This window comes from Oncorhynchus mykiss, chromosome 17 (genome assembly GCF_013265735.2).
Source record: "Oncorhynchus mykiss isolate Arlee chromosome 17, USDA_OmykA_1.1, whole genome shotgun sequence".
In the NCBI taxonomy this organism is placed as follows: Eukaryota; Metazoa; Chordata; class Actinopteri; order Salmoniformes; family Salmonidae; genus Oncorhynchus; species Oncorhynchus mykiss.
In genome coordinates this window covers 14,173,732-14,196,271 of record NC_048581.1, presented here as the reverse complement: position 1 = coordinate 14,196,271, position 22,540 = coordinate 14,173,732, and the positions used below count along the sequence as shown (strand labels likewise).

Below are 22,540 nucleotides of genomic sequence, written 5' to 3'. Positions count from 1 at the left end.
CGTCTATATACTGTAGTACCTTAATGGTAAGAGACCGTCTCTATACTGTAGTACCTCAATGGTAACACAGTCTCTATACTGTAGTACCTCAATGGTAAGAGACCGTCTATATACTGTAGTACCTTAATGGTAAGAGACCGTCTCTATACTGTAGTACCTCAATGGTAAGAGACCGTCTATATACTGTAGTACCTCAATGGTAACACAGTCTCTATACTGTAGTACCTCAATGGTAAGAGACCGTCTATATACTGTAGTACCTCAATGGTAAGAGACAGTGTATATACTGTAGTACCTCAATGGTAAGAGAGAGTCTCTATACCGGGGTACCTCAGTGGTAACAGACAGTCTCTATAACGGGGTACCTCAGTGGTAACAGACAGTCTCTATACTGTAGTACCTCAATGGTAACACAGTCTCTATACTGTAGTACCTCAATGGTAAGAGACCGTCTATATACTGTAGTACCTTAATGGTAAGAGACCGTCTCTATACTGTAGTACCTCAATGGTAAGAGACTGTCTATATACTGTAGTACCTCAATGGTAACACAGTCTCTATACTGTAGTACCTCAATGGTAAGAGACCGTCTATATACTGTAGTACCTCAATGGTAAGAGACAGTGTATATACTGTAGTACCTCAATGGTAACAGACAGTCTCTATACCGGGGTACCTCAGTGGTAACAGACAGTCTCTATACCGGGGTACCTCAGTGGTAACAGACAGTCTCTATAACGGGGTACCTCAATGGTAAGGCCCTAGTCTAAAGCCCAATTCAAATGAAAAGCACATTTTTTTCCCCCCCAGTTTGTAAACAACCTTGTACACGCTGTAATTAGAATACACAGGAGTGAATGAGAGAGAACAGATGGACTGTCAACGATGTCAGAAGTCTGACAGAATGGTGTTTGGTAAGAGATCATGTGACCAGCAGGCTGGGCGAGAAGAAAATATGCCAAACTAGCCTAGCATGCAAAGTTCATTTATTTATCTTTTCAAATGTTGTAGTGCACAGATTTTGCCATGATTTATTTTATTTTATTATGGCTAGAAAAGTCCCATCCGTACAGAAACTCTTCCATTGATAGTTACAGCTACTTGGCCAAGTCTAAACAGGGTTTGGTTGACATGGTTGTCCTCTAGTTGTCCTTTTGCTAATGGACAGGATGGAGAAGACGCTACACACACACGCTACACACACACACACGCTACACACACACACACACACACGCTACACACACACACACTACACACACACACACACGCTACACACACACGCTACACACACACACACACGCTACACACACACACTATACACACACACACACACACACACACACATACACACGCTACACACACACACACACACACGCTACACACACACACGCTACACACGCTACACACACTACACACACACACGCTACACACACTACACACACACACACTACACACGCTACACACACACACACACACGCTACACACACACGCTACACACACTACACACTCACTGTTACGCATAGAGAGTCCATGGGGAGGACAGAGTGGGAACGGATGAGTGAAGCAAACATGAAGGAAGTCTTTCTCGTTCTCTCTCTTTCTCACTTGTCATTTATGTCACTCGTGGCTCCTGAGTGGACATGCCTCTGCAATATCTAACCACACACCTACACACACACACACACACACACACACACGACCGACCACAGCCTTTGTTCTAATAGGTCCCTTGTCACTCGTAATTAAACAGCGAACAGTAATTTAGATGTGCATTCTGCTTGCTTCCAGCCCACCCACACACACACACACACACACACACCAACACACGCACCCGCCCTCATCAAATGAAGGACAGTGTAACGAGCTTGTTTAATGGGACCTCCTTTAGTGTGTTTTTCATGCCCACTTGGTGTGGTGGTGTGTGCATGCGTACGTGTGTGAGACCGAGTAATGAATCTATCAGGGCGTGTCTGTGAGTCTGCTAACCTATAACCCTCCACCCACTGTTCCACTGTGTTAATTACACACCACATTCACACACACACACACACACACACACACTCTCTCATTATTCTCTTCATTCAGTTCATCCATCATTATCTAGCCAGTTGTTCTTTTAACCAAATGAACCAAAGCCAGGTAGAATGAGAACTCCTCATAGACTTTTAATTGGTCCACTAGTGAACCACTACAGTGAACTAAGATGCGTCCCAAATGTCAGTAGTGCACTATATAGGGAATAGCACGCCATTTGGGATGCAAGCCACTGAGTCAGAGTGTTGTGTACTGTGAAAGGGACAGTCAGTGGAGGGACAGTGTGTTGACTCACCCCACAATACTTGCGACAGCGAGCTCAATCAATCCTCCTGTAGCCAAGGCTTCACTAGGTAATTGATCTGAATTCGCCAGTGATCGCTCTCCCAATCACATGTACAGATTTGACCAATCATCAACTGGCATTTACGGTTGATTGATGAGCAGTATAATTCTGCAGTTATATCCGTATCACATGGAAGTGGTATTTACAGTAAATGGTTTGTCACCAGTAACCACAATATTATCCTTGTTTGAATATTTATTGAACGTTGATTGAACATTGATTGAACGTTGATTGAACGTTGTTTGAACGTTGTTTGAACGTTGATTGAACGTTGATTGAACATCCTCCCTGTTGTTCATCTGTATGTTTGTTTACCACTTTATGTATTTGTGTATAATTGCCGACCAGGGATGTCGGATATTTTGTATTTATTAATGTATTTGTTTATTTATTGCAGATCTTATTTATGAACAAGATCGATCTTTTTCAAGAGAAGGTTTTACATTCGGGGCGGCATCTGCGGCTGTATGTGCCGCAGTTCAAAGGTCAGTCACACTGACCACACCATAATACACACACACACACACACACACGACACGTGCACCACACGCAATAGGTAAAACATATGTGACCAGACTGTTAATGCCATTGCAATTCATTGGTGTTTGACATGAAATGGCCTTCCTTGTCATTGATAAAATAACAATATACAGGCTTGAGATCAGATGAAGCCATCATGATAATACAACATCTTATCAAGATATGAAACTAACTCTGAAAACGGTATTGCCTTAAACCCTCTTTCTTTCCATCTCCCCCTCTTCCCTCTCTCTCTCTCGCTCTCCCCCTCTCCCTCTCTCCCTCCTCAGGTGCAGACTGTGACGTTGACGCTGCGGCCCGGTACATTGCCGGAATGTTTGTGTCTCTCAACGCCACGCCCAGCAAACTCATCTACCACCACTTCACCACGGCAACGGACACCTCCAACGTACAGATTGTCTTCCAGGTCGTCATGGACACCATCATCAAAGAGAACCTAGAGGCCGTCTCTCTGCTTTGATTGGTTCTAAGAGTTCCTATGAGTTCTAACAGTTCCGATGGTGCTGGTTGGCTTCTGGACTCTGGGGTGAAGTTTCCCTCGGTACAGAGCTAGACTCAGCTTCCCCTCACCAAATCATAACCTTAAAGGGTCAATCAGCTGTTGCTACGTCCATTTTTGGACTTAGCAACTGGCCCATTGATTCTTGAATGTAACTTATAAATGCCTCATGAGCTTCATTCAAAATATAAGCTTGTTTTACTCCGTTTGTAAACAACGTAAATGTGAACAAATAGCCTCAACGTGGTTAAAACTAGAATGTTGATATCATGGATTGACAGTCTTTGCATCCATAGCTCTAGCTATGCGTTTGAGAGAGGTTACAATTCTCCAGCCTCGTCCCTCAGCTGTTTACCAAAACGGGCGGGGAGACGGTTTGTTATCGTTTCAACTGCTGATTTCCCCTTTAACCGTTAGTGGGGATAATGGAAAACTGACCCAAGATCAACTGCTGATTTCCCCTTTAACCGTTAGTGGGGATAATGGAAAACTGACCCAAGATCAGTGACTAGGGGCTCCGTCACCCTACTCCGTTTTCTGGTTCTGGAAGAAAAGCGTGTTGAAGTCGACTTCATAATGAAAGACCCCTCGGTTCAGTTCCTCAGGAACTGTTTACATGACTTCACGGAACGAGGAGGAGGTCCATTGGAGAACATTTCACTTCCTGGAACGAGGACGAGGTCCATTGGAGAGCATTTCTCTTCCTGGAACGAGGAGGAGGTCCATTGGAGAACATTTCTCTTCCTGGAACGAGGACGAGGTCCATTGGAGAACATTTCTCTTCCTGGAACGAGGACGAGGTCCATTGGAGAACATTTCTCTTCCTGGAACGAGGACGAGGTCCATTGGAGAACATTTCTCTTCCTGGAACGAGGACGAGGTCCATTGGAGAACATTTCACTTCCTGGAACGAGGAGGAGGTCCATTGGGGAAACATTTCTCTTCCTGGAACGAGGACGAGGTCCTTTGGGGAAACATTTCACTTCCCTCTCCTTGTTTTTGTGAACAATCATGGACTATGGTACATATTTATTTGTGTTATTGTTGTTGTTATGCAACCCTAATCAGAATATGAATAATACAACATCAACATTTTAATTCTTAACATACTTGTTATATTTCTTATTCGTACCAGAGCTCATTGGAGGGACCCTGTAGACGGTAATGATAGGCTTCCTCTCAGCTTTGGTTGCTCGGTTACTGTCATCCAGCTAAATGCTCACTCAGCTTAGTGCATGTCTTAGTGTGTGTGGGGGCAGGCAGGCAGGAGGATTTACCGTTTGTCCATTAGATGCGCGGGCAGTGTGGTACTGATGTGGAGGTGTGGAGTTATGGGTCCCTCATCCATACAGACTGTGTGTGTGAGGTAAGGGGTTCACTCATCCATACTGTGTGTGTGTTAAGGGGTTCACTCATGCATACAGACTACGTGCATTTTCCTTCCATCCATCAATGCCTATCACTCCTTAATGGGACAGAGATCACAGAAAACAACTGGCTTTATTTAACTGCAGTAAATCTCATCACTCTTGTGTCCTGCTCTCCTTTCCCTCCCTCTCTCTCTCTCTCCCTCTCTCAAACACCTCTTCCTTTTTCTCTCTCTCCTCTTTTTTCTTAATTTACATGTTTTATTCTGTCATTCATTTGGGGATTTTTGTCTAAGTTGCTCAACAGACAAGTATCTGTTGGAAGACTATTGCTATCAAACTATTGTCTAAGCATTTGAGAAATAAAATCTTACCATTATGTATTTATGTGAATCATTCCTAATTGTGCCCGTTTATGGGGGTCTTGGGGGGTAAAAAAAAGTATATTTTTATGTACGCCTTGTAGTATTTAAATTCTGTTTAATATGCTTCTGTCATCTAATAACATTTTAATCTTGAGTTTTTGGGTTGAGATTTGGACACAGAATTGGATTATAATTCAGTCGATCTTGTGAAATAACTTGGTGTCTTCAGATTAATTGGCTATGCCGATTAAATAATTATTTGAATGTTTCGGAGTCGTTTGTTTACTGGCCGTGTCGTCGTTTTTAGGAAGTAAAACAAAGCAGATTTAAGTAATAAGGCCTGAGGGTGGTGTGGTATATATGCAATATACCACGGCTAAGGGCTGTTCTTAAGTACGACACACTGCGGAGTGCCTTGATAAAGCCCTTAGCCGTGGTATATTGGCCATATACCACAAACCCCTGAGGTGCCTTATTGCTGTTATAAACTTTGTTACCAACGTAATTAGAACAGTACTTTTTTGTCATACTCATGGTATATGGTCTGATATACCATGGCTTTCAGCCAATCAGCATTCAGGGCTCTAACTACCCAGTTTAGAATAGGCTATGTAGTGCAACTGACTGCAGAAAAATGTGTTTCAGTGAAAACCATTGTCTGGATGAAAATACTTAAATATAAGTGATTTGTGTTGCTGAGGCTTCGAAAATAGGCTAGTTCCTACTGCACAAAAGAACATCTTCATTTGTTTCCACAATGAATATGTAGCCTGGGCTACTATCAGTCAAGCATAAATACAACATGTACACCAATCCAATTAGCAATATTTGTTCATTTTAATAAAATAAATAAAAGTACTTGGACAGGTTCTGCTCAGCAGGCAACGATTTATGAACGTGTAATAATAGCCTACATTAGGCAACGCAGGTAACCTACAAGGAAGGGTCTGGGTGGGGGTCGGCATAGGAATATAGGGGGGTGACAACAGATAGCTTTGTAGCCTAGTAACAACTTCCTCTCACACACATTGCACTTTGGGTTTTTCGTTTGGTCTTTTTTTGTTTTGTTTTACACCGCTAGTATTAAACAAACATTATTCACATCCGTTTTTTTTATTTATATATATATAAATGATGAGAAAACATTCAATGTCATCATCGATCACCGGTCCTTTTTCTCTCACGCTGCCTGCGTTCTCGCCCGTCTCCCTCGCGGAAAGTCAACTGTTGTTGTTGGCGCCGGCGGGAGATTTGTTGGGTCTCACGCGGCCAGGCAGTCCAGCGAGTCGAGGGAGAGGAACACGTCAGCCTTGCACTGGAACGTACTCGTCCCGTCCCGCAGCAGCTCGCAGCTCTTCAGGTTGGGAGAGATGTCTGTCACACAGATAGCCTGAGAGAGAAACGGCGAGTTAAATGATGTTCAGTCATTAATTGTGGCACATTAAAAGTAGACCTGTTTGGGGAAAATGTGCTGAAATTTAGAAAAATAGAAATGGATACAAATGTTCAAGAAATGAAAATGATTTGTACTTATTGTCACATTGAAATATAGACCGACTACTGAGACATTTTGTCTTGTCAAAGGTTGGTTTTAGTTCCGTTTTTGTCACATTCAGGTTACTATTTATAGGCTATTATTCAAGTAGGTCTAGCCTATAGTCGACAATGTATTTTATCGGGTATAAAGACTGCTTAAACGGTTTAATTTCTCTGACAGTAGGCAAATTGCGCGTCTCTTTGGTGCTGAAGGACAGCGCCTTTTACGCAGTGGTCTGATGTCTGGCGCGCTACTTCCTAGTCGATTCCAATTGATATAATCTCACGTTTGAAAGATGTTTCAACTTTTAAATGTGACTACGGCACTTTGCCCCCCAAAAATACATTGTCAAATTTTGCCATGGTAATCAATTCACTTCATTAATTTGCGTGCAGGTAGAATCTCAGCAGAAATGTACTGTATTTTACCACATATCGACCTAATAGGGCCTCTCTTTGGGTACCATCTACCTTAGACTTTAATTCAACGATTTTACCTCCCAAATCACACTTACCATGTTTTTGAGTACGGGGGTCTGTCGGTTACCGTCAGTCACCAAGTTGTTCTCGGTGCCGGTGTTCTCCCCGCTGTCCATCACCGTTTCTTCTGACTCAGACCTCCGGATGTACGGGGACCTCCGGATCCCGGACAGCAGACCCGAGGCTCGGCCGACCGAGTGGTAGCTCGGTCCGGTGGACTGCTTGTACCACGCCTCGATAGGGTGGCACGAGATAAGCATGGAGATACCGACGCACACCACGGCGAATCTAACAGACCTCTCCATCTCGTGACGCCTTTTTTACGCAGCTGGATGGAATGTTGGTTTGACGGTTGGTTCGGTTCGGTTGGTTGGTTCGGTTGTCGTCGGGATGTTTTTGGTTCTTCTGTTCTTGTCTTCTTCTCTGGTGAGCTGTAGCCTAGGTTACCAATATCAACGGACGTTCTTGTTGGCGGGTTCTTCCGTTGGTTGGGTGTTCTCGAATGTTGTGACCGTTTTATATAGGCGCGCGGCACGATCGTGACCTGTCTATTGGATCAGAAAGATTGAATGATTCATCTTTTACGCACGCAGATGAACAATCCAATCCGGATGTATGCGTTTTCTCTTTACCCCTGTGTTTGGGGAGGTTGACATAGTGACATCACACCGATCCTCATCTGTTTCTTGAAAACTAGAAAGTAAATTACGTTTATTGGCATATGACTTGAATTTCGTCATAAATGGTCCAGCTTCAGATGCTTTAACTTTACAGAAATGGGATAGAGAGAGAGAGAGAGACAGCCCACTGAATGGATTAGGAAATGTGTTCAAGTGCTCGTAAATTATAGGCTATCCTAAAAAGCACACGTTTTCAGTTGTTAGTTTATCCTTCTGTAGAACCCCGTACCTCCACAACAGTGTAAATAAGATCCCCATTTTTAGATAACAGCCTATATAACCAATGAATGGTGTGGCTGCTGAACAAGTTGAGACTAAATTACTTGGTGTTACCTTAGAGTCTAAACTGTCATGGTCAAAACATAAATATTCAACGGTTGTAAAGATGGGGAGAGGTCTGTCCGTAATAAAGAATCATCTGCTTTTATGACACCTCTCTCCAAAAATCAAGTGTGGGCTCTAGTTTAGTCTTCTCTTGATTATTGCCCAGTCGTCTGGTCAAGCTGCAGCTGGCCCAGAACAGAGCGGCACGTCTTGCTCTTCATTGTAATCAGAGGGCTCAATTTACACACAGCTCTGACACACGCACTTAACCCACTAGACATGTCACCAGGGGTCTTTTGTTTTACAGTCCCCAAATCCAGAACAAATTCAAGAAAGCGTACAGTATTATATAGTCATTATTGAATGGAACTCCCGTCTCTTATTGCTTAAATGAACAGCAATCCTGGTTTCAAAAAGACAGATAAAGCAACACCACAAGGCACAACGCCTCTCCCCTATTTGATAGTTTGGGTGTACAGTATGTATTGATATGTAGGCTACATGTGCCATTTAAAAAAAAAAATTGATGTTCTGTCCTTGAGCTGTTCTTGTCTATTACTGTTCTGTATTATGTTATGGTTTGTGTGGACCCCAGGAAGAGTAGCTGATGCTATCGCAACAGCAAATGGGGATTCTAATCAAATATCAAATACCACCTTGTCGTCCATACATGACCAAATGGGAATATAATAATTACGCATAGGCTCCATTAAACTTAAAAAATATATTTTTTTTAAGTTAACTTAAAAGTGCTGATCAAAGGCCATCTCCAATATCGGAGAGCAGATCATCAATAATCTGACCAAATAACGCGAATGGAACTGAGTGGTCTGATTTAAAAACGAATCGGTGAATCAAATCGTCTGTGGTTCTTGTGATTCAGCCTGATCTGATGGTAGCCGACTTGTGTGATCCACATGCAACAGGCTGATATAATATAGCCTAGAAACAATCCTAGATTTTCCTCTTGGGCTATAAAATATGTTTTCAGTGCACTGTTAGGCCTACGTAGCCTGTCACACATGCGTTTTCATTATCAGAAATAATTAACACAAGCTTGGAATGAAAAGGTCTGTAAATAAAACAGAACATTTCTGTTTCCTTCTTACATTTCCGTTCATCCCCCATCCCCAAATATAAGTTTGATACCAAAGAGAGAGAGAGACTTTAAACCGTGATGCTCCAACTAGTTCATATAACGATATCAGCTTTTAAGAACTTAAATACAGATGACATGATGAAATAAAGAACAAACAGGAGAAGCAAAAAAATACTTTATTTGACAAAATACATCAAATCCCAACGACATCTAGATGTTAAACTGACATCATACAGAACATAAATCTAATCCCAACGACATCTAGATGTTAAACTGACATCGTACAAAACATACATTGTATGAAGTCCAGAACATTTGCACTGAAGCTATGCCACGTTTGTTTTGTTTTTCAGCCATCGATGGTCTTAATCACAACCCATAGTTCTTCCTGTACAGGTCACGAGGTGGTTTCTGGTCAAAACTCCTGGCCCTATAGTCATAACTCATGGGTTATAACTCACATTAAAATAAAGACAGTTGTGGCTGCACAAAATCCCCAAGTACCACTTTAATGGCCACATGTACTCTTAATGGCCACATGTACTCTTAATGGCCACATGTACTCTTAATGGCCACATGCACTCTTAATGGCCACATGTACTCTTAACCTCTACCTGGTACAGCCAGAAAAGGATGAGTCATCGTCAGAGCCAGATTCCTGTCCATCTTACTTCCTAGAGTCCTTCTTTCTAGGGAGATGTTCCTGGCCACTGTGATTCGTCTTCTGCATTGATTGCTCTGTGGAGGTTCAGGCCGGCTAACTATGAAGCACACTGTGACTACTGCTGATGTTAAAAGGGCTTTATAAAATAAATATGATTGGATCCACAATCAATCACAGTCCAGTTGTGGTCTAGTTGCGGTCAGAGTCCGTTGTAGAGCGGTCGACAGTGTGGTTCCAGTTTGTCCTCCAGCACAGCGTCTGGTCCACAGACCCACGGATCCCCAGTGGTCCACTGCCACTTCAGCAGCCTGGCAACATTACATTAGGAAATAATTAACATAACACATAACATAAGATATAACATAAGAAATACCCCCAAGGGGGAAATGGTTTGGCTTTCTCGAAATTCCCAAGTTTGTGTTTGAAGAATTCCACATTTCTTGCTTATTCCATCCTGGTTCTGGGAATCTTCCAAACCGGATTTCTGGGAATTTTGCAACCCTCCATAATATCCATATCGATGATACACTAATCGATCCCTAATCCCTAATATCCCTATAGAACAGTAATACTAACCTGTCTCTGAGGCTCTCCAGGACCGGGGCGAGAGCCGGGTCCCCAGCCAGGTTCACAGCCTCTTCTGGGTCCGACCGCAAGTCAAAAAGCTCCCAGCGGTCCCTGTCGTAGTCATAGAAATAGAATGAATTTCCAGGGTTAGAGGTTCCAAGCCCATTCTATTAATTATATTTCTATGGTAATAGTAGTATCATAGATATAGAACCATTTATTTTATATTGTATCGTTTTTATATTGTTTATAGACTCCGATGCTTTATATTGTATAGTTTTATATTGTATATAGAATCCTATGCTTTATATTGTATAGTGTTTATATTGTATATAGAATCCTATGCTTTATATTGTATAGTGTTTATATTGTATAGTGTTTATATTGTATAGTTTTATATTGTATAGTGTTTATATTGTATAGTTTTATATTGTATATAGAATCCTATGCTTTATATTGTATAGTGTTTATATTGTATAGTGTTTATATTGTATAGTTTTATATTGTATAGTGTTTATATTGTATAGTTTTATATTGTATATAGAATCCTATGCTTTATATTGTATAGTGTTTATATTGTATAGTGTTTATATTGTATAGTTTTATATTGTATAGTGTTTATATTGTATAGTTTTATATTGTATATAGAATCCTATGCTTTATATTGTATAGTGTTTATATTGTATAGTGTTTATATTGTATAGTTTTATATTGTATAGTGTTTATATTGTATAGTTTTATATTGTATATAGAATCCTATGCTTTATATTGTATAGTGTTTATATTGTATATAGAATCCTATGCTTTATATTGTATAGTGTTTATATTGTATAGTTTTATATTGTATATAGACTCCTATGCTTTATATTGTATAGTTTTATATTGTTTATAGACTCCTATGCTTTATATTGTATAGTTTTATATTGTTTATAGACTCCTATGCTTTATATTGTATAGTGTTTATATTGTATAGTTTTATATTGTTTATAGACTCCTATGCTTTATATTGTATAGTTTTATATTGTTTATAGACTCCTATGCTTTATATTGTATAGTGTTTATATTGTATAGTGTTTATATTGTATAGTTTTATATTGTATAGTGTTTATATTGTATAGTTTTATATTGTTTATAGAATCCTATGCTTTAAATTGTATAGTTTTATATTGTATAGTGTTTATATTGTATGGTTTCATTTCTATGGTAATGAAGATGGTACTACTGTTCTTATACCGCTACATAAGAGAATAATTAAGCAAATACTAAAGGCCCAAAGGTGTGTGGTCTATTGACATGTCCCTCAACCCCCCCTATTGACATGTCCCTCAACCCCCCCTATTGACATGTCCCTCAACCCCCCCCCTATTGACATGTCCCTCAACCCCCCTGAGGTGCTTTATTGCTATTATAAACTGGTTACCAACATAAATAGAAAAGTAAACAAGTATTTTTGCACAACCGTGGTATATTTAAGCAATAAGGCACGAGGGGGTGTGGTATATGGCCAATATACCATGGCCAAGGGCTGTTCTTATGCACGACACAACGTGGAGTGCCCAGATACAGCCCGTAGCCATGGTATATTGGCTATACTGCAAACCCCCGAGGTGCCTTATTGCTATTATAAACTGGTTACCCACGTAATTAGAGCAGTAAAAATACATGTTTTGTCATACACGTGGTGTACGGTCTGATATACCACGGATGTCAGCCAATCAGCATTCAGGGCTGGAACCACACAGTTTATAATGTCTGATATACAGTGCATTCGGAAAAGTATTCAGACCCCTTGACTTTTTCCACATTTTGTTACGTTACAGCCTCGTTCTAAAATTGATTCAATTGTTGTTTTTTTTTCTCTCATCAATCTACACAATACCATGATGATAAAGCAAAAACAGGTTTTTAGAAATGTTTGTGAATAAAATAACTGAAATAATACATTTACATAAGTATTCAGACCCTTTACTCATAAAGGCCTGATTGGTGGAGCTGCAGAGATGTTTGCCCTTCTGGAAGTTTCTCCCATCTCCACAGAGGAACTGTGGAGCTCTGTCAGAGTGACCATTGGGTTCTTGGTCACCCCCCTGACTTAGGCCCTTTTCCCCGATTGCTCAGTTTGGCCGGGCGGTCAGCTCTAGCAAGAGTCTTGGTGGGTCTAAACTTCTTCCATTTAATAATGATGGATGCCACTGTGTTCTTGGGGACCATCAATGCTGCATAAATGTTTTGGTACCCTTCCCCAGACCTGTGCCCCGACACAATCCTGTCTTGAAACTCTACGGGCAAATCCTTCAACCTCATGGCTTGGTTTTTGCTATGACATGCACTGTCAACTGTTGGACCTTATATAGACAGGTGTGTGCCTTTCCAAATCATGTCCAATCAATTGATTGGAGTCCGCCTGTGGTAAATCCAAGTTGTAGAAACATCTCAAGGATGATCAATGGAAACAGAAAGGACCGGAGCTCAATTTTGAGTCTCATAGCAAAGGTTCTGAATAATTATGTAAGTAAGTAAGGTATCAGTTGTTTATTTGTAATAAATTTACAAACATGTCTAAAAACCTGTTTTCACTTTGTCATTACAGGGTACTGTGTGTAGATTTAGGATTTTTATTTATTTAATCCATTTTAGAACGAGGCTGTAACGTAACAAAATGTGGAAAAAGTCAAGGGGTCTGAATACTTTTCCGAATGCACTGTACATACGGCTGAAAAGTTGTTTCAGCCAATCAGCATCCAGGACCCAAAGTTCCCGGTTTATAGTCTAGTATAATAGTGTTGGATGTATCGGTCTAAGCTCCTGACTCCGAACCACAAACGCCACCGCAGCGACGGGGGTTCTCTGGGGTTTCTACACCCCTCACTATGTCTATCTGTCCTCTCTAAACTCAGATACAGAAAGGGATCTCCTTCAAAAAGTACCTGTAGTAGTATTGTTGCAGGGTCTTGAACCTGCCTGTGGGCCGCCTGGCCAGGGTGTTATTCAGATGTATAATAGTGTAAAATATAGTATAATAGTGTATAATATAATAGTGTAAAATATAGTATAATAGTGTATAATATAATAGTGTAAAATATAGTATACTAGTGTATAATATAAGTGTTTAATATAGTATACTAGTGTATAATATAATAGTGTATAATATAGTGTATAATATAGTGTATAATATAATAGTGTATAATATAGTGTATAATATAGTATAATACTGTATAATATAATAGTGTATAATATAATATAGTATATAATAATAATAGTATTGTACCTGTAGTAGTATTGTTGCAGGGTCTTGAACCTGCCTGTGGGCCGCCTGGTCAGGGTGTTATTCAGATATATACTAGTGTAAAATATAGTATAATAGTATTTAATATAATAGTGTAAAATATAGTATACTAGTGTATAATATAAGTGTATAATATAGTATACTAGTGTATAATATAATATAGTATACTAGTGTATAATATAATAGTGTATAATATAGTATACTAGTGTATAATATAATAGTGTATAATATAATAGTGTATAATATAATAGTGTATAATATAATAGTGTATAATATAATAGTGTATAATAGTGTATAATATAATATAGTATACTAGTGTATAATATAATAGTGTATAATATAGTATATAATAGTATTATACCAGTACCTGTAGTAGTATTGTTGCAGGGTCTTGAACCAGCCTGTGGGCTGTCTGGTCAGGGTGTTATTCAGATATATACTAGTGTAAAATATAGTATAATAGTGTATAATATAATAGTGTATAATATAGTATAATAGTGTATAATATAGTATAATAGTGTATAATATAGTATATAATAGTATTATACCAGTAATAGTAATAGTATTATACCAGTAATAGTGTATAATATAATATAGTATACTAGTGTATAATATAATAGTGTATAATATAATATAATATAATATAATAGTGTATAATATAATAGTGTATAATATAGTATATAATAGTATTATACCAGTACCTGTAGTAGTATTGTTGCAGGGTCTTGAACCAGCCTGTGGGCTGTCCGGTCAGGGTGTTGTTCAGCATGTCCTGGAAGGTGGGAGAGACGTAGAAGTCCTGGTCTATGGGGAAGGGCATGCGGTAGTGGAGGTTGTGGAGCAGGCGGTACGCCCCCTGGTGGATGGAGCGGATAGGGTAGTACATGGTCACCTCATGGAGGGACTGGCTGCCGTAGACAGTGCAGAAGAACAAAGAAAACATAAAAAAAAGCAAGAATACAAAGTACAGTGTAGTAATGAGTAATTACAATACTCGTTAGACTGAAGTAATAATTAAACAGTCATAAGGACCCTGTAATGTAAAGTGTTACCTAATACACACAAAGAAAGAAAGTCACACTATGGGCCAGTTTCCCGGACACAGATTCTAACTAGTCCTGAACTAAAAATCATTCTCAGCGGAGAATCAGCATGGAACATGCTGTTAAGTCCAGGACTACAGTAGGTGTAATCACAGTGTCTGGGAAATCACCCTATATATATAGTCTCAGTGGTTAACTGGTTATAACACCAACATCTAACACACCGTGCCTTCCTTCCTTCCTTTGTACCTGGCATAGACGGTGTGCCAGGCAGCGGGGGAGGGTTTTACCTGGCGTAGACGGTGTGCCAGGCAGTGGGGGAGGATTTTACCTGGCGTAGACGGTGTGCCAGGCAGTGGGGGAGGGTTTTACCTGGCGTAGACGGTGTGCCAGGCAGTGGGGGAGGGTTTTACCTGGCGTAGACGGTGTGCCAGGCGGTGGGGGAGGGTTTTACCTGGCGTAGACGGTGTGCCAGGCAGCGGGGGAGGGTTTTACCTGGCGTAGACGGTGTGCCAGGCGGTGGGGGAGGGTTTTACCTGGCGTAGACGGTGTGCCAGGCAGCGGGGGAGGGTTTTACCTGGCGTAGACGGTGTGCCAGGCGGTGGGGGAGGGTTTTACCTGGCGTAGACGGTGTGCCAGGCGGTGGGGGAGGGTTTTACCTGGCATAGACGGTTTTCCAGGCAGCAGGTGAGGGTTCGGAGACGAGGGCAGGGAGGAGGGAGCGGCCTGTGAGGCTGACAGGGGTGGTGGGGGTGCCCGGGAGGCAGTATGAGGGGTACGGGATGGAGAACCAGTCCAGTAAGGTGGGGGTGATGTCTGGAGGGAGGTAGAGAGAGAGATGGTTAGGTTCTATCACAATTTATCTTCCTGTGACTTCTTACATCCAATTTCCTTGCCTCCTTAAAGCACATTGGAGGAGAACAGCCAAGGTTTTCCCCCTCTGAACTTCTCCACCAATGGGCTTTGAGAAAGAGGAGAGAGGATGTGAGGAATCGTGGAAAGGCAAATTGAGATTTAAACATAGTGGTTAAATTACTTTTAAAATCCTTCCTTCCTCCTTTCCTTGAGGTGATCTCCCAAACATATACTGTAGAAGGGTAGTTATGTCTCCCCCTAATGGTAACAGTGGTATTACACATGCATCAAGAAATACATCCACACATCCATTAATTAATTCTCCCCAGCTATTATCAGTCAATCCACCAATACCTTCTTCCCTCCTCCCTTTTCCTCTCTCGCTCTCTTTCCCTCCAACCATCATTCTCTCTCCCTCCCTCCACCATCATTCTCTCTCCCTCCCTCCAACCATCATTCTCTCTCTCCCTCCCTCCAACCATCATTCTCTCTCCCTCCCTCCAACCATCATTCTCTCTCCCTCCCGCCAACCATCATTCTCTCTCCCTCCCTCCAACCATCATTCTCTCATCCCTCCCTCCAACCATCATTCTCTCTCCCTCCCTCCAACCATCATTCTCTCTCCCTCCCTCCAAACATCATTCTCACTCATCCCTTCCACCAACCATCATTCTCTCTCCCTCCCTCCAACCATCATTCTCTCTCCCTCCCTCCCTCCAACCATCATTCTCTCTCCCTCCCTCCCTCCCTCCAACCATCATTCTCTCTCCTTCCCTCCAACCATCATTCTCTCTCCCTCCCTCCAACCATCATTCTCTCTCCCTCCCTCCAACCATCATTCTCTCATCCCTCCCTTCAACCATCATTCTCTCATCCCTCCCTCCAACCATCATTCTCTCATCCCTCCCTCCAACCATCATTCTCTCATCCCTCCCTCCAACCATCATTCTCTCATCCCTCCCTCCAACCATCATTCTCTCATCCCTCCCTCCAACCATCATTCTCTCATCCCTCCCTCCAACCATCATTCTCTCATCCCTCCCTTCAACCATCATTCTCTCATCCCTCCCTCCAACCATCATTCTCTCATCCCTCCCTCCAACCATCATTCTCTCTCCCTCCCTCCAACCATCATTCTCTCATCCCTCCCTCCAACCATCATTCTCTCATCCCTCCCTCCAACCATCATTCTCTCATCCCTCCCTCCAACCATCATTCTCTCATCCCTCCCTCCAACCATCATTCTCTCATCCCTCCCTCCAACCATCATTCTCTCATCCCTCCCTCCAACCATCATTCTCTCATCCCTCCCTCCAACCATCATTCTCTCATCCCTCCCTCCAACCATCATTCTCTCATCCCTCCCTCCAACCATCATTCTCTCATCCCTCCCTCCAACCATCATTCTCTCTCCCTCCCTCCAACCATCATTCTCTCATCCCTCCAACCATCATTCTCTCTCGCTCCAACCATCATTCTCTCATCCCTCCCTCCAACCATCATTCTCTCATCCCTCCCTCCAACCATCATTCTCTCATCCCTCCCTCCAACCATCATTCTCTCATCCCTCCCTCCAACCATCATTCTCTCATCCCTCCCTCCAACCATCATTCTCTCTCCCTCCCTCCAACCATCATTCTCTCTCCCTCCCTCCAACCATCATTCTCTCATCCCTCCCTCCAGTAGACTGACGTAGGCCTGGCTGGTCCCTCCCTTCCCATCTCTCCTGCTCCCCCTCCCTCCCTCCCTCTCACCCAGTAGGCTGACGTAGGCCTGGCTGGTCCCTCCTTCCCTCCCTCTCACCCAGTAGGCTGACGTAGGCCTGGCTGGTCCCTCCTTCCCTCCCTCTCACCCAGTAGGCTGATGTAGGCCTGGCTGGTCCCTCCCTCCCTCCTGCTCCCCCTCCCTCCCTCTCACCCAGTAGGCTGATGTAGGCCTGGCTGGTCCCTCCTTCCCTCCTGCTCCCCCTCCCTCCCTCTCACCCAGTAGGCCTGGCTGGTCCCTCCCTCCCTCCTGCTCCCCCTCCCACCCTCTCACCCAGTAGGCTGACGTAGGCCTGGCTGGTCCCTCCTTCCCTCCCTCTCACCCAGTAGGCTGACGTAGGCCTGGCTGGTCCCTCCTTCCCTCCCTCTCACCCAGTAGGCTGACGTAGGCCTGGCTGGTCCCTCCTTCCCTCCCTCTCACCCAGTAGGCTGACGTAGGCCTGGCTGGTCCCTCCTTCCCTCCCTCTCACCCAGTAGGCTGACGTAGGCCTGGCTGGTCCCTCCTTCCCTCCCTCTCACCCAGTAGGCTGACGTAGGCCTGGCTGGTCCCTCCCTCCCTCCTGCTCCCCCTCCCTCCATCTCACCCAGTAGGCTGACGTAGGCCTGGCTGGTTCCTCCCCATCTCTCCCTGTGTTCAGGTGATGACACCAACATGGGTTCTGCGGTGCCTGATCCGTACAGGTTGGTGCGTCCGTTGGGGAAAGGGATACCGTTATCAGAGCTGTAGATCACCAAGGTGTCATTCTCATAACCAGCCTCCCTCAACTCAGCCAGCACCAGACCAATACCTATGGAAGACAGGAGAGGACACGTTATGAACAGAGTGCCCCATGGTGGCGGTGGGGTTATGGTATGGGCATAAGCTACGGACAACGAACACAATTGCATTTTATCGATTGGCAATTAGAATGCACAGAGATACCGTGATGAGATCTTGAGGCCCATTTTTTTTAAGGTAATGTGACCAACAGATGCATATCTGTATTCCCAGTCATGTGAAATCCATAGATTAGGGCCTAATGAATTCATATCAACCGACTGGTTTCCTTATATGAACTGTAACTCAGACAAAGTCTTTCAAATTGTTGCGTTTATATTTTTGTTCAGTATAGTTTGTGAAATGTAGAAAACAGAACTCTGAATGGGTCATGTGATGAGCGATTGCGTTGCCTCCCGCCATTAGTTCATTTTGGCAGCGCGTCAATTTATCTGATTATCAGCTGTTGTCAAACACGTGAGGTGGGAAAAGACGAGTGAATTCTACTAGAAATGAGTATGCAGTTTAAGTATGTAGTACGCTAGTGTGGGTATTGGGACACGGCCGTGGATGGATTCATGGTGTAGAATCAGACTAATACCTACAGCGGAGAAGTTTACCAGTCATGTATTAGCTGTGTGATAAATAGAGTTCAAATACACGTCTGTGTGTGTTCTTGCATGTGTGTGTCGGTGTGTGTGTTTGTTCCTCTCTCTATTCATGTTGGTGTGTGTGTGTGTTCTTGCATGCGTGTGTCGGTGTGTGTGTTTGTTCCTCTCTTTATTCATGTTGGTGTGTGTGTGTGTGTTCTTGCATGTGTGTGTCGGTGTGTGTTCCTCTCTCTATTCATGTTGGTGTGTGTGTGTGTTCTTGCATGTGTGTGTCGGTGTGTGTTCCTCTCTCTATTCATGTTGGTGTGTGTGTGTGTTCTTGCATGTGTGTGTCGGTGTGTGTGTTTGTTCCTCTCTTTATTCATGTTGGTGTGTGTGTGTGTGTTCTTGCATGTGTGTGTCGGTGTGTGTGTTTGTTCCTCTCTTTATTCATGTTGGTGTGTGTGTGTGTGTTCTTGCATGTGTGTGTCGGTGTGTGTTCCTCTCTTCATGTCGTTGTGTGTGTGTGAGTTCCTCTCTCTTCATATCGGTGTGTGTGTGTGTGTGTGTGAGTTTCTCTCTCTTCAGGTCGTTGTGTGTGTGTGTGTGTGAGTTCCTCTCTCTTCATGTCGTTGTGTGTGTGTGAGTTCCTCTCTCTATTCATGTCGGTGTGTGTGTGTGTGTGAGTTCCTCTCTCTATTCATGTCGGTGTGTGTGTGTGAGTTCCTCTCTCTATTCATGTGTGTGTGTGTGTGTGTGTGTGTGTGTGTGTGTGTGTGTGTGTGTGTGTGTGTGTTCTTCCTCCTCTTACCCTGGTCCAGTCTGCTAACTGTAGTGTACTGGGCAGCCAAATCAGCTCTCGCTACAGGGGTGTCTGGGACGAAGTGGGGCACCTGGGTAAGTGTTAAATTACATATTATATTCAATGAAATAATTAATGGTAGTACTCTCAAATAGCAGATGGAAAGTGATATACTGTCTTAGAATAGATTAGCATAGAACAGAGTACAACAGAACCAGCACCAAATCCTTACCTTGACTTGGTCTGGGGTGTAGTATTCTGGCTTCCAATCTGGAATCCTCCCCATTCCACTCTGGCCGTTCCCAAACTTCTCACAGAATGCTCCGTACTGCGGCTGGGAATGGCCACAGCGGTGGGTGTCGTGGAACGCCACATACAAGAAGAACGGTCTCTCTTCCTCTTCCTTTCTCTGGGTCTGGAAGAACTTCCTGACCAGTAGTTTGATCCGGGTGATATTCCGACCCACCTAGTAGTAGGAGTAGTAGAGGTAACAGTAGGAGTAGTAGTAGTAGTAGTAGTAGTAGTAACGGTAGCAGTAGTAGTAGTAGCAGTAGCAGTAGGAGTAGTAGTAGTAACAGTAGTAGCAGTAACAGTAGCAGTAGGAGTAGTAGCAGTAGTAGTAGTAGCAGTAGTAACAGTAGTAGCAGTAACAGTAGCAGTAGGAGTAGTAGTAGTAGTAGGAGTAGTAACAGTAGTAGTAGTAACAGTAGTAGCAGTAGTAGTAGTAGTAACAGTAGTAGTAGTAGTAACAGTAGTAGTAGTAACAGTAGTAGTAGTAGTAACAGTAGTAGTAGTAGTAACAGTAGTAGTAGTAACAGTAGTAGTAGTAACAGTAGTAGTAGTAGGAGTAGTAACAGTAGTAGTAGTAACAGTAGCAGAGGTAGTAGTAACAGTAGTAGCAGTAGTAGTAGTAGGAGTAGTAACAGTAGTAGTAGTAACAGTAGCAGAGGTAGTAGTAACAGTAGCAGTAGTAGTAGCAGTAGTAGTAGTAGCAGTAGTAGTAGTAGCAACAGTAGTAGTAGTAGTAGCAGTAGTAGTAGTGGTAGTAGTAGTAGCAGCAGTAGCAGTAGTAGTAGTAACAGTAGCAGTAGTAGTAGTAGTAGTAGCAGTAGCAGTAGTAGTAGTAGCAGTAGTAGTAGTAGTAGTAGTAGTAGTAGCAGTAGTAGTAGTAGTAGTAGTAGTAGTAGTAGCAGTAGTAGTAGTAGTAGCAGTAGTAGTAGTAGCAGTACAATTTATTGGTTGAGCTGATTAACTGTTTTAATTATACACCAATTTACAATCATAGATTGTCATAAAATAAGATTCTAAAATAGCATAATAACGCTAAACAAACAATATATAAAAGAATGGTTTAATAATTCTACCTGAAGTACAGAGTTGTTTTCCTCTGTGTAGGCGAATTCAAAGGGATAGACAGGGCCAGGGCCTACGTGTTTCTTCCCAATGATCCCTGTATGGAGGAGGAATAGGGAAACTGGCACTCTGGTACACTCCATCAAAACACACATGTCCCCGCGCACTTGTGATGATGTGTGTGTTATCTACCTGTGTGTGTGTGTGATGATGAGTGTGAAGGGTGTGTGTGATGATGAGTGTGAAGGGTGAATGTGTGTTAACTACCTGTTTGTGTGTGTGTAAGGTCTTGACAATGCTACGGGTGGGTGTGTGATGATAAGTGTGTAGGGTGAATGTGTGTTAACTACCTGTGCGTATGTTAGCTTGGCCCAGCAGTAAAGGTAGGCTTTGTACTCCGTCAAACGAGTTGAAGTGATGGACTCCCTGGTGCAGGCCGTACATACCATTCTGATGCTGAGGACAGAGGAACACGAGAAAACAAAATGGATGAATGACCTGCCCTGGAAGGCAACCTATTCCCTATATGGCTCTGGTCAAAAGTAGTGCACTGTATAGTGTTCCATCTGGGATGTCCCCACTTTATGTTGCTGTATGTATCATGAAGAAAAATTAGGAGTGTGTTCCAAAGGGCACCCTGTTATTTAGTACACTACTTTTGACCAGGAACCATAGGGAGGAGGTGAACACACACACACTTTTTCCCTCTCTCTCGCTCTTGCCTTCTCTCTCTCTCTCCACACACACACACACACACACACACACACACCACACACACACACACACACACACACACACACACACACACCTGTGGCAGGCCTGTTAGTATGGTGGATCGGCTGGGAGAACAGCTACTAACGGAGGTGAAGGCATTCTGGAACACCAGGCTGCGTCGACCCAGAGCGGCTAGGTGAGGCGTGCGGACCACGGTGTTGTTATAGACCGACGTCTCGAAGCCTGCGTCGTCCGCTGAGAGAGCGAGGGGGGAAGGGAGTGGAGAGAGTGAAGGGGGGAGAGATGAAGTGTGTTGACCGAGTAGCTAAGTTGAAGAACTGATGTCAAAAACTCACAAATACATCTGATCGAATTCATTGATAAGTGACACGCAGTGTCGATCTTTGATTAATTTAACTGCAGTTAATATAACCCAAAGCAAAAAGTGACTTACCGATAATAAGAAGTACATTCCTCTTCTTGCACTCTACAACACAGCATATTACCGCCAGCAACAAAACTATCACATCATGACCAACAGCCATATCCGTCTCATAAAGTTCCAAATCATAAACACAATATTTTCAGTTGCAGTATATTGCAGAGTCCACTTTTTAAGAAAATATAGCATCAGCTCTATAAAGCTTATCTTAAACACTCCAGTCAAAGTGTTTGTTTGACATTATTGACATATTCTACATTGAAGTAAGCCTATCCTCTATTTACTGATTACTTTCGCAATAATCAATGTTTTGTTTTCTCTTGTTCAAAGAAAATGCAGTGTGAAAATCAATTTGATCTACTCCCGGAAATAGCGCAAACACAGCGCTTCAAACCCCACCCACTTTGGTCACATGATCGTGGTCACATGAGGTG

The 22,540-nt window shown here is 42.8% G+C and overlaps 4 protein-coding genes across 7 annotated transcripts in view; 1 reads left to right on the top strand and 3 right to left on the bottom strand.

The window, feature by feature from the left end:
* Positions 1-5,179, top strand: part of gnav1 (guanine nucleotide binding protein (G protein) alpha v1) — a 38,721-nt gene extending 33,542 nt beyond the window's left edge. For 2 of the 3 annotated variants that reach the window (XM_036948114.1, XM_036948113.1), the window contains 2 exons: positions 2,778-2,865; positions 3,190-5,179. In XM_036948114.1, coding sequence (XP_036804009.1) covers positions 2,778-2,865; positions 3,190-3,380 — 279 coding nt within the window. In that variant the 3' untranslated portion in view covers positions 3,381-5,179. The remainder of the gene's footprint in view (positions 1-2,777; positions 2,866-3,189) is intronic. The other variant, XR_005036664.1, reaches the window with a different exon arrangement.
* Positions 1-22,540, bottom strand: part of LOC118940024 — a 1,007,326-nt gene that overhangs the window by 233,717 nt on the left and 751,069 nt on the right. The window lies entirely within an intron of this gene.
* Positions 5,970-7,709, bottom strand: LOC110485488 (neuropeptide B-like). The gene is made up of 2 exons (XM_021556568.2): positions 7,203-7,709; positions 5,970-6,541 (listed from the first exon to the last, which is right to left on the bottom strand). The coding sequence occupies exons 1-2, from the start codon at positions 7,470-7,472 to the stop codon at positions 6,413-6,415; spliced, it is 399 nt and encodes a 132-aa protein (XP_021412243.2). The 5' UTR covers positions 7,473-7,709; the 3' UTR covers positions 5,970-6,412.
* LOC110485478 (N-sulfoglucosamine sulfohydrolase (sulfamidase)) lies at positions 9,427-22,518 on the bottom strand. Of its 2 annotated transcripts, XR_005036662.1 has the most exons (12): positions 22,119-22,518; positions 21,759-21,919; positions 21,301-21,406; positions 20,962-21,047; positions 19,830-20,063; positions 19,607-19,688; positions 18,033-18,236; positions 15,490-15,646; positions 14,489-14,695; positions 10,511-10,612; positions 9,868-10,242; positions 9,427-9,810 (listed from the first exon to the last, which is right to left on the bottom strand). XR_005036662.1 is itself a non-coding variant. In XM_036948066.1 (11 exons), exons 1-11 carry the CDS (start codon positions 22,207-22,209, stop codon positions 10,134-10,136), a joined length of 1,539 nt encoding a protein of 512 aa, XP_036803961.1. In that variant the 5' UTR covers positions 22,210-22,518; the 3' UTR covers positions 9,427-10,133. The 2 variants fall into 2 exon arrangements, 1 of the variants encoding a protein (XP_036803961.1); XM_036948066.1 differs by having other exon boundaries at positions 9,427-10,242.